We start from the raw sequence: 17,475 nt of genomic DNA, 5'->3' as shown, positions 1-17,475 counted from the left end.
TGGTGAACAGTGATGACAAGCCATGGTGTCTGCTGTAGTCAGTTTAATTCACTATCTATCACTCAAACATGTGGATATTTTCAAACTCTTTTACTAAATCTTTTTTGACTAAGTCTTTCTTCTCCATTACATGAGTTTCCTCATTTGTTAGCTGACTCCCAAAAAAATTTACAGCAACATCAAAACAAAAGATGAGATCCCCATCTGTGAAAGATCTGAATGCTAGCAAACAAAATGTGCACTAAAGGTGTGGAAACAATGAAATATCATGATGTAATTTGGCATAAGAAAAACTAATCATAACATGAACCAAATTGCTTCACTTGTTTAACAGCAGGTTGGCACGGAAAACCCAGAAATGAAATGAGAATACCAGTCAACACTGACTTCTCTGTACACCATTGGCACACCACTGACAATATGGGATAGTGTTTTATGTTAAATTCGTTACAAGGGTGGATAATGCTATAAAGAGAAGCTGCTTCCAGCATTGCAGCACTAGCTGAAAAAGTCATTCACTTGGATAAAAATAAGGAGGAAAAGTGTGAGCATAAGGATAGTATTTGAAACTTGGCAAAGGACAGAATGAAATTTGATAGAAGCAGTAGTGGTTTTTTTAGGGTAGGCAACTAACAGCCGAGGTCAATTTTGCCATTAGGAATGGACAGAAAAGAATGAAGGGTGGAAAAAAACCTGGCATTGGCATTATCCTACTCTAAACGAAAGGTGTTAAGGGGTCCGCAGCTTAACGCCCCATCTGACAGACTGAAAGTGCCCTCCACAAAGCACCTCAAGTAGGAATCAGGATACAACTGAAAAATACTTGCCAATGCTGGGATTGGAACCAGGTCCACTGAGGTGGGAAGCGAGTATGTTAGCCACCACACCATCTTGATCCCCTTGATAGAAACAAATTGGATCTGATGAAGCTTACCTAGGAGAGGTGGGTGGTGGAACACACCACACATTAGTTGATGACATTTAAATTGTATCTAATTCTGAGATTTGAGGAGATATAAAAGAATTACTCATTACTGGTATAGCTGTTCATGATCTCATACATTCTGAACCTTTGCTGCCATCATCTTAAAATGCCTGGAAGATTACTAACAAGGAGATCTGGGTTCGATTTTGGATGCCTTTGAACATCCCCAACAAACCCAGAGCTATATGTTGTTTTCTGGATGACAGGACTTGCACAGGAACCGTAGATGGTTCAGGGAAAGGAACTGGTCATGTGCTTGAATTCAAAGTAACAGCTTGAATGTGTACATTTCAAACGGCATAGAGCTTACAATTAGTACCTCATGATTGGGATGAAGACTGTGATATGAAGTCACATTAGAGGCACTTATTTATTTTAAAAATTACAACTACAACTGCATCTGAGAAATATGAAACTCACACAGCAAAGTAGGAATGATTATAGAAGATTGAAATTCATTACCAGATTACTCCAACATTCTACATATTGAGGTTGGAGCACTTCAAGAGATTCAAGTTTAAGAGATAATTTTGCCATATGGCCAAGTTCAAAATTTCAGACATGCTTATGCTGTCTTCATCATGATTAACCTCTGACTCAATCATCCATTCTGCCATCTTCAGACTGTAATAACACGATGGAGTAGCAGAACATAGAGACACTTGCCCTGGTCTCAAAGCTCTTGAGATAAGATACACTTTCATTTAGCTGAAGTGCAAATTGTCTCCTTACAAGAGAGATGATCAAAGGAATTAAAGCCATCTTAATGCGAGATGTAACTAGTTTTATTATTTCCATGATATGTTTAGCTGCCTTTATGCCATGAAGACTGATAGACTTAGGAGTGTCGTAAATTTTTGATGATAAAATTCCATAAATCATAAAAATGATGGTATTTACCATAATACAGTTTGTACAATACAAAATGAAAGCCAAAAAATGCACACTAAATCATAGCACGAAGAGGAAAATTTTGTCAAAAGAAAACAAAAACGATTTTGTCATAGCTGCTCCTAGTCTCCCCCCATAAACCCGGAACAGACCCAATGCTTAGTCATAACCAAGGCACCACCACCTCTTCTTCCTTGAACTGAAAAAGCCACGACCACTGACTTTGAAGTCTCAGAAAACCCCACCATCCCCAACTTCAATTTCCTCCTCTCCTCTGTCCGATATATTCAACAACTGTGTGTGTAACTTGTACCTGATAATGCTGCATGTCTGTGAAACGCATTGTACTGTGAAATAAAGTCTGGAATATTACAAACTCATTTAACATGGACTTCATCATTACTGTTTATGTTGGCACTGTTGTTATCATTCTGAGTATTTCTTAATTTGGTAGAATTGATGAACTAATACACTATCACACACAACAGCATTTTCAGGGGAAAATTCAGCCTATGGCATTTATATGAGGAATGAATGTAATCACTGGGTGTAAGGATCAGGAATCTAGCACATGGGTTTGCCTCAACTAAGTCACATAAGGTCCAGGGGACGGTTGCAAAATGAACTGCACTCTGTCTCCTAAATGGTTTAGAATGAGAAAAACACAATGGGAATATTGCCACATTTTTCCTAGGTAATCTACCTAATTCCCACAAATTTTCTGGATTCCAAGATGGGTGGACAACCTGGTAAAGTTCGATGAAACCCAAGTCGGTGAATTAAACTACTTTTTGTAGGTTTTACATAATTTTTGCCTTTGCCAGTGTAAAGGCAAATATGCAACATCCTTTTGTAATAAAAGCATTAATTAAATTTAAATAGTCTGCAATAAATTTAACTTTCATGCTGATTTCTGCAGTGCTATTACCAAAGCCCATAAACCTAGACATGGATTTTCAATTACCACTAATGTTCACACCAGATGATTCACACTACAGGGTAAGATGCTCTCCTATAATGTCAATAGTCTAAATTAATATTAGGGCAAGGGTGTATCTTAGAACCACTTCTGGCATCAGTGTCATTTATTCATGACAAGAATTTATCCGAGTTCACTGGGCAGTATAGTATATCTAAATTGGTCAAAGCAAATTTTATTCAATAACACCTATGACAATCTCACATTAAGTTCCCCTATGAATGAAGAAAATATGGGTGCTACCTAAATGCATGTATACTAGAAAGGCAATGCTCCAGCATCTTCTGTCAGGAATCAAGTTCTATTGAAAGAGTCACGCAAGTAATCTTGTTCTGTCTTGAGGTTTAAAATGAGAGTTTAACGAACTTTAAGAGACTTCCTTTGGATGCATTTCTTCTAAGGAGTTTGCAAAAATCACATTTTCTGCAACAGATGAGTAACTGAACAAAAGTTTCAGCCAATTCTGTCATTATTTCTTGAACTTATATCAAGATTGGGTGATGCCAAAATGTGGAGACTATCTTGAAAGCTTATATTAATAATATTTGTCCTCCTACTGAACATACGAGGGTCATCCGGAAAGTAGTACCCGTTCGTGAAATAAAGACACAAAAGTAAATATTAACAAACATAAAAAATTTTATTTGAAAGAGGATACTTTAAACTACTTCTCAACATAATCTCCAAGCAAATTAAGGCATTTGTCATAACGTGTGACAAGTTTCTGTATTCCTGCTGCATAGTCCTTCGCCGCCAGCTCATTGAGATACGCGAGGGACCCATCTTGCACAAATTTTTGCATAATGCAGATGGTGTTTAACAATTTCATGAACAATTGTTCGAGAAACATTGGGAAAATGCTCACAGATGTCATCAATTGTGACGCGCCGATCGTTCCTCACGAATTCGTCAACTGAGCTCACCAGTTGGTCTGTAATGACAGACGGTCTCCCCGAACGCTCATCGTCGTGTGTGTTCCCCCTCCCCATGTTGAAGTTGCGACACCACCGCCGAACAGACGACTCGTCCATTACATTGTCTCCATACACCTCCTTTAATTGGCGATGAATATCACATGGGCGAACGTTTCTTGCATTGAGGAATTTAATCACTGCCCTCACTTCACAACTGGCGGCGTTCTCAATTTTTTTAAACATTGTAAACAATCACAGAAACAACACAGGCAATGCTAGCGTCACGCAACTTGGCTCAGAGAAGGCAGACAAGCCACTGAAGCTATCTGACCTCGTCCAGCGGCTACTCGCGTCGTCAGCACTTCACGCGGCACGAACGGGTACTACTTTCCGGATGACCCTCGTACATACCCTTTATCCCTAAAAACTATAAGAACTATTCTTTTTCACTGTCTGGCTTCTATATAATCTCCTACCGACACCATTAAAATTTTATGCCACACAATAAGGAAAAAACTGCAAAAATTAAACTAAAATCAAAAACATGAGGTAAAGGAGCAAGAAATTTGTAGGATATGTATTAGTTGTCATACTCTAACAACTTCCAAAACTTGGAATAATGTAAAATATTGTTGGTAACTGAAGTTAGCGAGACCTTTCACAAAGTTTTAGCATGCATTATAATTAAAATACTACATAAGCTCTGAGAAATACCTTGATAAGAACAACTATTATGTTAGTAGGGTAAATGAATTCCCACATCTAGTCTACAATATACTTGTTTCATGACATATACTCCATTGTTTAACCCTGAAATCTAACTGGATAAAATTTACCTCAAATGCCAATCAAAAAAATGTTATAATTAAATTTCACCTATATATATCCAATTCCACCATCTGTTAGAGTTTCTATTTTTCTAATGAAAATTCTGGATTCAAAGAAAGTAATCAACACACTTATTTGCTGGTAATTTGGCCATTATAGAGCTGCTGGCGGGATGCGATGACACCAAATGATCAATCAACTTCCCTGTAGCACTTTGGCCCCCCTCATTCAGCCAAACACCAGGCAACAAGGCACTCCAGTATGGTCCCCAAACACCGTCCACAAACAATGGATCCCCATAACTAAGAGCCATGTGGCATGTTGATGTGCCACAAATAAGCCCTGACAGGTGTAAAAAAGAAATCAAAACAAATGTTGTTTTGGAATCATGAGATATGTAGAAGTAATCTGAATAATTGGAGTAAATCAATCATGCTGAAATAATTGTTCACTGCTGCCCCAGAGTCCACAATATAAATATGAGAGACCCAATGAAACATTTGGAACATGAGGAATACCTGCTCATCAGAAATAATAAATCCAATTACGACTTGGATCAAAGAAGTGTCAAGGTTCAAATGATAAATTATTAAATGTGAGAAAGAATAAGGCACTATTCTAAAACTAGCACTTTTCTTTGACTATGTCATAAGAGAATAGATATTAGTAGACAAAAAATTTAGAAATATAGTTTCATTTCTTATATACATTAAAAAATCATTCAAAAGAAAATATTTACTCTCAAGGAAAAAAAGAATGAGTAAAAAAGTTCAAAAAATTGATTATAATTCAAGGAATCACTCTATAATATAGAAAAAAAACAATTCATAGAAATTTTCTCATGATTTTAAAACAACACAACTGATCTTGATTGGTATCTTACTTATATAATGGTAGCTTGAATGGTAGCTTACACCAATGGCTAGAGACATTAGTGCTGGAGGGTAACATATAAATGGTAAAATAATACCCTGTTATTTAAGCTTCCTGTCAAGTTACTAAAAAATCGAGTGTTTATATTAGCCATTGCTTTCAGCTATGCACATTATGAAAATTGACATTGTTACAACAATAAGGCCATGTAACATCAAATGGAAAGCTGAATCCTTGTAAAAGCACTGGGTTGTACATTTTCAAAGAATTCCAGTCAATGCAAATGATGTTTACACTTTGAAATTGCTGATTTGGTCTGTGCAACATCACTGGTTAAGCAGCAAATGCCTGCTGAATTTAAGTGTCATTTTTAATAATCTTCATATACTAATTCAGTCAAAACCAAAATAGGAAGGGAAGTTATTATTTTTTTAGATTTAATAATATGCTTAATGAAAATATCATGATTTGTTGATTTTTAGAAAACCAACTCATATTGACACCATGATTCCATCTGACTGTTATCAACATTAAATGCATATACATTCAGCTGGATGATGATTATCAACTGTTGAAACTGGTAGTACCAAAGTAAAATGGGTGGAAAATTAATGAGAATTACTGGTTTCTATTATGTACAGTTGACCTTAATGGAATAATGAATCTGGACACATGTAAAAACAATACTTTTTGCTGATATTTTTTTCAGAGAAAAAAAAGCATTGGAAGCAAACTTTTCACAAGCACACGGAATGCCAATTGACCAATTATTTTACTAACATGCAGCAATATGAGCAAAAACGGGTCAATTATTTTCAGGGACTCAAACATTAACATAATTATTCAAGGTTCACATAATTTTATAACTAGGTTAGCAAAATATTTTTCAGGAATAGGAAAGATTTCAAAATAATTACATTCTGAAACAAGTGTTGAAAATTAATATTGATCCAATTTAAGGTTAATTTTGAAAACACAAATTTAGCATACCTGACACAATTAGAATGCATATTTGAAGCATTTTTTGTTTCTCTTTTTCATGTTAATGAGGTATGAAATCTTTTAAAGCAAAAGAAATTTTTTAAATGAAAACTATAGTTAAGAAAAATATAAGAAAACAACCACATCAAAAGAAAATATTGCAGGCAGGAAATTATAATAAAATTATGAACTAAATGAGAACTTATGAAATATGTACAGATTGGCAATGCTCCCACTAACCATAAACACAGATTTCTAACTAAAAATGGATTAGACCAAAATATCATAGGCTAAATTCATATTGAGTATAAAAAAGAAGTATAAATTACAACAATTCCAATTTAGAAACTTAAGTGGACTCACAGCTTTGCCACATTATTAAGTAGGGATTTGTAAAGCAGGATATTTATCCGATGTATTGAATCCTGGATTAATTATAATATTATTCTCAATTAATGGATAAGCAGTCCTTTTTTTCATTAAAACACATTCACATTCTATTCAGGCTATAATTGACCAAGTTTGGCAACATAAAATTCTGAGAAGAGTAGCCAATCAACAAGTAAATAGCTGGTACATATTGTTTAAGGATACAACACCAACACTGACTGCCACTCTATTTTTCCTAAACTCACCGTTATATATATATTATAAACACAGTCATTTTGTCTGAGATAGAGATCACACAATAATCCAACTTAGCCATGCCATTTGAAGATTGGTATAATCTGCTAAAACATCATACCTATATCTAGTATTATAACTGCTTTTCTCATCGGATCAGTTATATTCATTCAACAATATTATGCAATATAATAACTGCTTCAATAAAATGATAGCAATAATTACATGGTCTAAAAGATATAGATGAAACCGGCAAGACTCAAGCATCAAAATGGAGGATTTCAGAGTGAAAAATAGATTCTGCATTGATGGATGTATCTGGTACAACAGGGGCAAACAATGAGGCAATTGGTGATGACATTTCTGGCTAAAGATATTATTGTATTTGTATTGCAATGGTAAAAAGGTGTGTTTACAGGTAGGGAAAAGGTGACACAAGATATAAGTATTAGGTAATTATGGAAAGCATAGAATTTATACTATTTCCAAAGTATACTTCACACTTTTGGGCTTCACTTCGTGGAATTGTTTGATGACCATATTAAAAGAGTTTGTAATTTTCCAGACTTTATTTCACAGTACAATACGTTTCACTGGCTTGTAGCATCATCGGGTACAAGTGACACACGCACCTGTTGAATATATACCCATCGGAAAGAGGAGAGGGGGGGAAATCGAAGGTGGGGGGGTAGGTTTGCTGGGGCTTCAAAGTCAGTGGTCGTGGCTGTTTGGGTTAAAGGAAGATGTGGTGGTGCCTTGGTTATGACTAAGCATTAGGTATGGTCCAGGATTATTAGCTTTTTAGGAGCGGATGGTTACTTAGAACCGTTGGATATGTTTACCCTTGGAGAGAGGCGTGGCTGTATAGGGTCAGGTGATTTTTCGGAAGGGAAAGTTGGTGGTCGAGGAAAGAGAAAATAAAACAGAAGAATGGTGTTGTTTTGGTCATGACGTTTCATACGGTCTGGTCATAGCATGGATGCAAGTGAGTACATTGAACCGTTGAGTTCCTTTACCATCGAGGTCAATTTTTTGGAAAGGAGAGGGGAGAGATGAATGTATAATTGCTCATTACAAAGTCTTGTATTGGGATCTGCCAATTGCCTTCGAATCTCGACTACAGGGTCGCACCTAAAAGTGGTAGGACTGATTTTCTCTAGCGCGAACAGAGCGGTGGAGGGGGGTTTGCCTGGCAGTGTAAGGTGGAGGGGGCTCTTAGCAACAGACCGACACCAACCTCAGTCGTCTGCGGGCTGCCGTTGAGTGAGGACACCGTTTTTAGTGAAGCAAGTTTTTTGTCCGTGTCAAAAAACAAAATGAATCTGAATTTAGAGCAACGTTATTCCGTGAAGTTTTGTGCGAAACTCGGGAAGACTGTAACTGAGACCCTCGATATGATCAAGCAGGCTTATGGGGACACTGCTTAAAGCCGTTCCACAGGATTTGAGTGGCACAAGTTGTTTAAAGAGGGTAGGGAGCTCGTTGAAGACGACCATCGCTCCGGACGGCCGTCGATGGCATGAACCGACACGAATGTGGACAGATTGAGGACACTGCTGAACACAGACCGACTCTTAACCAGTGAAGAAATTGCAGACCAGTTGGGTCTGTCTGCATCCAACGTCCAATGCATTATTTCACAGGATTTGGCCATGCGCAAGGTGTGCGCCAAGATGGTGCCAAAAATTCTGAGTGTTGACCAACAGGCAACGTGTGTGCGCATTTCCGAAGAAGTGTTAGTCAATTTGCACCGAGATGAAAATTGTTTGGACAATGTGATAACTGGTGATGAAACATGGGTTTTTCAATATGACCCCGAAACGAAAAGACAATCCGCAGAATGGCACACTTCCGCGTCCCCACGTCCAACAAAGGCTCGCATGAGCAAATCAAAAATCAAAACGATGTTGATTGTGTTTTTCGACCGTCATGGAGTGGTTCACAAGGAGTTTGTCCCACCAGGGGAGACTGTGAATGCGAACTTTTACTTGCAGGTGCTCACCCGCCTCCGAGAACGCGTGAAAAGAGTCCGACCGGCCATCGCAAACTGCTGCGTGCTTCATCATGACAACGCGCTGTGCCATGGCACGCTCGTCGTCAGACAGCTCCTGGCCAAATACGGCGTTGCCACGTTGCCGCACCCGCCCTATTCTCCCAATCTGGCACCACCGGACTTCTTCTTTTTCCCCATGATGAAAAGACAGCTCAAGGGACGACGTTTTGACTCGATAAAGACCGTTTCCAGAGGCTTCGACGAGGGTCATCAACGGCATCCCCAAAGAAAATTTCCAGCGGGCGTACGGGGAATGGGAGCAACGTTATACTAAGTGTGTAGCAGCTCAAGGAGCATACTTGGAAGATTATTAAATGTAAGTATATCGTCAATAAAATTCTTGTAAAAAAAATCAGTCCTACCACTTTTGGGTGCGACCCTGTAGCTCTAGAGCATCCATTTTCATTCCTTTAGGGAGGACATGTAGTGTTTTTGGGACAAAATTGCTGTTATGGTTTCAATCTAAGAGTTGTTTTGCATAGAGGGAGTTGGAGTTTTGTTTTTTGTGACACCTGGCATGTTCTTGGGCATGAGTTTTGAAATTCCTCCCAATTTAACAGACATTAAAAGTGTTGCTATCATCACATTTAAGTTTGTAGATGCCTGATTCATTAAATATATCCTGTCGGTCTTTGCCATTAGCAAAGAGTTTGGAGAGAGTAAGGGGTGTGTAAAAGGCCACTTTGAGTAAAGTTGGAAGGCAATTTTAGATTTTACAGGAGATATCTCCTAGGAAAGGGGTCGAACACCACTTGAAGTCTTTGGAATTGGAGAGCTGAGAGGAGGAAATGCGACTTATGGCCATTGTTTCCTGCTTTTTTGGATTATTTTGCCAACCAGGTTTGGGTCATATCCATTGCTGGTGGCTATATTTGTAAATGTTCTTAGTTCCTCATTGAAATTTGTAGGGGAAAGAGGGGTGAGCAGTTCAGCGGTGTATCATTGATTGGAGGGCTGCATATTTGGGCAAAAAATGGTGGGCAGAATCATTGGAAATTATATGATCCGTATACATGGGTTTTCTGAGAATAGAGTTCATGTCTTTTTCTTTTATGGTTATTGCCAGGTCTAAGAAGTTAATTCCACACTTAAATCTTTTTCCATTGAGAAGGAAATGTTAGGGTGGATCGTATTGAGGTAATTGTGGAAGGAGTCTAACTGGCGGTTTGACCCTGTCCACAGGCAGAGAATGCCATCTATGTAGCAGGACCAGTACACACCACTTTTTCCGTGTGTTTATCGGCCGCATTGAACAGAGATTCTTCCAATGAATAAAGGAATATTTCGGTTAGGAGGGGAGAAAGTGGGGAACCCAAAGCTATACCATCTCCTTGGATACAACAATTTTGGTTGAAACTGAAATAATTTTGACTGACTGCTATTTTTATGATGGCAATTAATTTGTTTGCAATAATTGGAGTTTGCAATTTTTCCAGAGTATCTGTGCTTTCAAACATAAGATTCACTGAGGTGATTTTTATTAGCATGTGTGTGTATATAAGGGTATGCAATCAGGACTTCCACCACTTCTATACATGCAAATAAAGTTGTTTTCATCCATTCACATATGTATTCAATAATATGCAAAGAATGAGCTTGCATCACTAGTAATTGTCATTCAATATTTCACTCAAAGTCAATACCCAACTATTTTTTTAATTGATTACATTGTAAATATAATATTAATATTATAACCATTATTTCACTATATTCAGTTGATAAAGTAAAGTAATGATTTATAGAAAATGGGTGAAAAAATCACCTATACTATCTTTATCTTTCCTAAATAGGCATCTGAAATCACACAAGTTATCTCATTTTGCTTCAACTGCCTCAGAAACAGCATATGACACAATACTTCCCTTTATAAATATGAGGGGGTCAAGAAGGTACGGTGGCTGATGTACAGGCTTCCCACACACCAAATTTAAATTTCTCCTTAAACATACCTGTAATACACTGAGTAGGCAAAGCTAAGACTTTTTAATCATAACTCTTCAGCCAGACAAAGTGATAGCCTGATTGAAAGGTGTCCAGATAACAACAGCATTACATCACAAAATGGAGACTGTGCGAGTGTATGATAATCTGTGAAAATGGGTAAGATTTGTTTTATGGCTTTAATTTTGTCACCCCGAAGAGAGAAGACATGCTCTGTAAAATAAGTAAACTATGCGAGATGCCAATTCTCATGCGTAGACAAAATTGATTTTAAACACACATAAACACATTGGAAACGCTGTTGAATAACACACATCGAAGCTGCAACTTGTTTACATGCTTTGCTCCGGCAGGAGAGGAAGCAAGGTAAAGAGAATGAGCAGATGGTTTTGACTAGGGCCAGGGAGCATAGCAAAAGCCAATACCACTTCTTCGGGTATCATTTAGGCCTGAGCAGTGCAGCATACAGCTCTGGCTTTGAATACTGTCAGCAGATTGTACAGACACACAAAATGGGACATATGGGAGGTTAGTGGGTGGAGTGATAGCACTGCAATCACAGAAAACTTGCTGGTAAATGAACAAAAATATGTTGTCACATTCATAAAATAATTTCTGGAATTTTTTTCTTATTTTCCAGGTAATTTCCAAGGTTTTTAAATGCTTTTAAAATCTAAGACATTCTAAAAATTACCAGGTGTCGGTCAATCAGTTGAATGTTTTGAATGTAAAAGGCCTAACTATTTGCAGGGACATGATATACATGAAAAGTATCATGAATACTTCATAATAGATCTGTAGATTCAAGATGATCCTCTACTCCTATTCTTATCTCCTTTGATACAATATAATATTACTCTTTCAAATAAGGAAAAAAATGTTATCAGAGGCAATATAGTCTTCTGTTGTGAGAAATGATGACAAAAACATTTACTTTTTCATGAGCAAATAAAAACTTTCATCCATGAAAAATATTGAAGCAGTTTTTTCAGTGAACCCATTTGAATGATTTAGAAATAATCAATCAGGTTGTGGGTTATGGGATAAAATTATTACTTTCACTCAATACATATTTCCGATAATCCACACAAAAATTTATGCAAAATTATTTGACTTTGAGGAATGCTTGCAACTTTGAATTACTTCATGAAGAAACTTGAAGAACTTTGAATTACTTACACCACCTCAATTTTACTGGAATAAAAATAAATTAGGTATTACCGTATTTTCCCATTGATAATGCACACCTTATGTATAACGCGCACCCAGAAATTTGTACTTATCATGAATTTGTATAGATACCGTGTGGCCAGGGCTTCATAGTTATCTTGAACATGTATAAAGGCCACGCATCTGTAAATACATGTACATATGTATGTATATATATATATATATATATATATATATATATATACACACACACACGTAAAAATAAAATATAGTGTGTAAAAATACGTCTATGCTTGGATTTTTTCAATTTTCATTACAAAATGCGCATCGTCATTTTTTCGATCATCTGAACATTTTTATACAGATAACGTGCATGTTATCGATGGGAAAATACGATAATTCAATGAGTCAACATTGTTTCGGATGTAAATAACACTTACTCTATATCATGGAAGTGACACTGAATGCCTATGAGACCCTGAAAATAAAGATCATGCAGTTGATTTCCAAGCAAAAACTTAAATAAATAAACTAGAGTTTGGAGAAAGAAAAATTCATAATAACCAAGGCGATCCTCCATTCTTACTGGTGGAATGGAAGGTGGAGGAGAGCAGGCCATTGCTGCAAGAGCACCAGCATGGGCATCTATCATGGAAGCACCAACAGGAGTTCCTGGCATGAGATTCAATAAACCTGCAACTTCCTGAGTAAGACCAGAGCCAATTGGTGTTCCTGGTGGGACCACATGCGAACCTGAAAGATTAAAGAGAAATAAATGAGGGAGATAAGCAATGATCATATCTGGCATTCTTTTCATGGAAGAACCCTAATTATCTTGGCAGATGCTTTGGCAAATGCCAAGCGTAAACACTTTCGATAGTAGCGACTCTTCGAATGTACTCCACACTTGTACGTAACATCTTGACCATTTTGAGGTTATGACTGTTTACTAGATGCATGTAGCTTTGGAGAACACCAATCATGACCTCCAGTTGAACAACGATAGGGTGGGAAATTCAAATTGAAATTTTCCGTACGGAAATAACTGCCGCACCCTGAACATAAAGTTTGATTCAGTAACAGAGCCTCTTTCTCCTTATGTTTATTCTAAACATAAATTGCCCCTTTCTCAGGATTATTTACTCATCTCTGTACAATTTTAGAGTTGAACTTATTATTACATCCATTGTTCCATGAAACTGTCAACTAATGGTCTTACTGTGCATAGTTGGCCAATCATCTTTGGTTCAGTTTGCTCCATCTTTTTTTTGTAAAATGCAATGATTGCAAAATATACACAAATCTGTCTCCACTTGTACACCTCCAAAAGCAAGGAAAATTAAAAGTGCTATCAGTATTCCATTAATCTGGTATTTTACTAAAGTTGTGCACATGTGAAAACGAAGACAAAAAAATGCTTTATTTGCCTAACTCACCTCCAGCTAAACATATTTAGTTTTAAAAATATGAGTTTTTACTTAAATTAATACACTTTACATGAAGTGAAATCCTACACAATGACAAAATGGGGAAGACAAAAATGATTAACTGGGTCCTTCCTAAGAAGAGGCTACCAAGAGGTTATCGCAGTAACTATCAACCTCAAGCCTCTTTCGGTATTGAAAAATGAAAAATTGTGCTAGGCTTAGTATTTCCATGAGGAAACATAGAATTTACCTGAAATGGCTAGTACCTATAAAAATCATTTGGTAAATAAACTAACTCCAGAGGTCTGTCCAAGAAGAATGACCTTTGTCTAGGAAAATAATGTTGCATAGCTGAGGCCTAATCTCCTTCAAAGTGGACTCCTTACAACACTAACAATAAGCCCATCAATCCTTCCACTGCCAGAAACACTCCTGTAGGGCATCTTTTTGGGATGATGTACAACTCTTGCCATTGCATTTCACATTACCTCCTCTCTAATCTCAAATCAGGACCCTTGCAGTGGCTTCTTTAGCTTTAAAAAAATAACAAAAATTAGAAGAAGCCACATTAGCAGAGAAAGACCCAAGGCCAGCAACCAGAATTCCATTTTTTGCCAAGAAAGCCTGGATGAGGTGTAATGGATGAGGTGTAATGAATGAGCTTTCCAGGCACTTTTTCATGTGCATTGTGCATGTGCCAGTTTTTCAACCTACTGGGGTGCAGTCTTTTAGTACAAACTGAATTATGGAGATGGCGGAGAACTACTTTATAGTTATCTTCAGCAAAAGTTTGCACTCCTGGGTGTGTATGCATAATGCCACAGTCGTCAAAGATGACTGTCAGTATCAGTCCAACTTTGCTTCACACCTTCTTCATTTTTGAGCCTAGGTGATGAGGAATGCTTCCATCGTGATGACTGTGCTTTTGTTTCCAGGCCAGACCAATGATTCATCCTCCGTTATCAAAATATAGAGAAACTGAGAATTGGTGTTGCCACGGTCCAAAATGTCCTGTACAACATCAAAGACTGGGTTGTTTCTCTTCCTACTCCTGCTTCAGCAGCTTAGGTGCAAATTCCACAACCATCCTCTGCAAATCCAAATTCTTTCGTAAAATTAAATATGCACAGATTCTTTGCTGATCCTGAACTCATCAGCAATCTGCTACACTGTCAAATGTTGATCTTCCAGCATCAAACTTCACACATTCTCGATGAAAGCCAATTTTCAGGCAGCTTGTGGCCTCCCAGATCGTTGGTCACTCTCTACAGATGTGTAGCCATCTTTCAAACAATTGAACCACTCCTTTATTTGGCTGTCTCTCACGGCTTTGTCTCCAAGGACTTGCCTAGTCTAGCAAACATTTTTGAGTACAGAATCGCCATGCTTCTAACAAAACTTGATGCAGCATCTCTGCTCTACATGCCGTCATCCCAAGCAAACTAGAAATCTGACAAACACAAAGTAAAAGGACCATATGGAATGCACACCAATCAGTAACTGATGCACATAGTGACGGCATGAAGATATCCTTATCCAATGTAGAAAGTGGCACCACTCTACCTCCATTACTTTGCACAGGAAAGTTTATTGCTTGACTCAGTTTAGAGAGGTCTCATAGATAATTAGCACCATTTATACAATTTAGCACAACCAGATCATTTATACCTTGTTATATTGATAGAATTTCCCTTTGCTGGTAAATATGAAAGTTATAATCCTGTTTAGAAATCATAATTGAGTACACACTATGTATATTTCTGAAATAATGGAGACTTCTTTTATTTGATTGAAAGTAAAGTACAAAACATCTAATATTATTGTTTGCTGTTGGTATTGCTGTTGCTTGCATAGTGCAATTATTGTGTACTTGGATGATAAGACACACCACATTTACCATAATACATAGCAATCAATAATGAAGAAAAACTTTTCAGTACCATAGGCAGACAATTTTAAATTATAAAAAAATATGAGATACACATTTGCTCCATTTTATGACAGGAATCAAACAATGATCCAAGGGATCTTCTGCCCAACTCTACAGACAGAAGTAGGTACCCACTTCAATCACCAGAACAATTCTTAGGAAACGGAAAAGATAAATGTTGGAATGTCTAACCATAAAACTTGAAATGGAGCAGTATCTTAAAACCAAACATTTTAAATACATTTCTCAGCTGATGAATCTCACCTATTTTTTCAAAATTATCTGCAATCAGATCATCCAAACCTATTTTCTGAAAGTAGTCTTTGCTCCATCCTTCATTTCCATCAGGGCCAGCCTGATAAGTCCATTTGCAAACAGCAGAACATAGGGACCTAGAAAGGGAGATATTACATATTTTCAAAACAAACTACGCAAAAATGAGATTATGTGAGCATGCATATTGTCATGAGTGACAAGTGAATCTTTTGGATACAGAAATACAACTGAATAAAGAAATAATAAGAATACTATTAACATCATACTCGATTTGCTTATTACATTGAAAATACTCTTACTACTTGAAACAGCTCAATTACTCAAATTAAAGGAAGTTATAAAATTCGTCACATAAGCCAATGTTAAAATTCTTATTGTACACACATTCTTATCCCAATTACCTCATTAGCATGATGGATAACAATTTTATAAAATAAAGTCCGATTTGGACTTTATTTTATAAAATAAAGAATTAAGATTGGATGTGATTTCAGTTCAACAATTTTTCTCGTGAAATGGATTAATTTGTAGAAGTTGGGAAAAAAAGCAATTATACCCATTTTAAGGCATCGAATAGGTGAAAATCCTTGGCTAAACAGTAGTCAAGTTGAGGAATGGTCTTTGAATAGGAGCATAAAATACATCAAACAAGCAAAAGTTACAACGTTCCACAAAATTAGTTACTGTGTTGGGTGGCTGCTTAATTTAATAAAAATGATCACTAAGATATATTTAACACTCTCTGGAGTATGCCCATTTATCATTTCATCCAAAATGTGACCAATATAATTTCATATCAATAACCTTCCTATCTATCTACCTTGCTCCTTGAAGTTTACTACTCTCTTCTATTTCAACATTATTATGCAATCTCTCTGATCAATAATCAGCAAATTGGTGATTATATCATTTATTAAATTACTGATGGCTCCTTCAAAATAGTTTCCAAAACCAAATTCCTTGATGTTCGCTGAGTCCCTAGCAAATATCAGGTTTCATCATCATAATGTATGGAGATTAAGATGGAGCTTTATGCCAATGCCACTGCCAAAAAGTTAAAAACTGAACTGTTAGGTCATGTGCCTGGAGAAGAAAAAGGAATCCAGGAGTAAGATTGCCTGCAAGCCGATTGCACCTCCTTTTGTCTTGCATGCTGGGATGAACTTGATGTTATTGACCAGAGCCTTCCATCCCAATAAACATTCCTAAAATGAGCGCAATCAGCATTTTATCATAGCCTAGGTACATGTGCCTCAGTTCACATAGCATATTTTGTTATTAGGTACATTTTTCCATCTCTTTCATATCCACGTTGTTCATTTCAGCCACAGCTGAAAACTCGGAAAGCTCAGGCTCTGGAGCCAAATACTGCCTCATGAGGAAGGAATGGTACTTACCACCAAATGGTATACTTGTCGTTATCCATGATGAATTCAATATCTGAAGAGGCATAGGGCGGAACAGGTACCTTGTCAATGCCAAAATGGTGTAAAAGATATAGGAAATGCTGTTAAGTTGTGCCACTAGAGACATTTATTTCAAATAGCAGCCATAACCAAGCATGAAATGACCCAAGGTCTCCAGCTGGCTTTGGTACATTCTG

The 17,475-nt window shown here is 37.0% G+C and overlaps 1 protein-coding gene across 1 annotated transcript in view; it reads right to left on the bottom strand.

Moving 5' to 3' along the window:
- LOC139691977 (FGGY carbohydrate kinase domain-containing protein) overlaps nucleotides 1-17,475 on the bottom strand; it is a 36,412-nt gene that overhangs the window by 15,355 nt on the left and 3,582 nt on the right. The window contains exons 4-6 of the mRNA XM_071589959.1: nucleotides 15,861-15,988; nucleotides 12,804-12,992; nucleotides 4,729-4,939 (exon numbers count right to left, since the gene is read on the bottom strand). Of these exons, the coding sequence (XP_071446060.1) occupies nucleotides 4,729-4,939; nucleotides 12,804-12,992; nucleotides 15,861-15,988 (528 nt within the window). The remainder of the gene's footprint in view (nucleotides 1-4,728; nucleotides 4,940-12,803; nucleotides 12,993-15,860; nucleotides 15,989-17,475) is intronic.

The sequence above is a fragment of the Hetaerina americana genome, unplaced genomic scaffold (genome assembly GCF_022747635.1).
Source record: "Hetaerina americana unplaced genomic scaffold, ioHetAmer1.1.p SCAF_4, whole genome shotgun sequence".
Classification (NCBI taxonomy): domain Eukaryota; kingdom Metazoa; phylum Arthropoda; class Insecta; order Odonata; family Calopterygidae; genus Hetaerina; species Hetaerina americana.
Note: the sequence above shows the minus strand (reverse complement) of the source record. Positions and strands in the feature narration are given on the sequence as shown.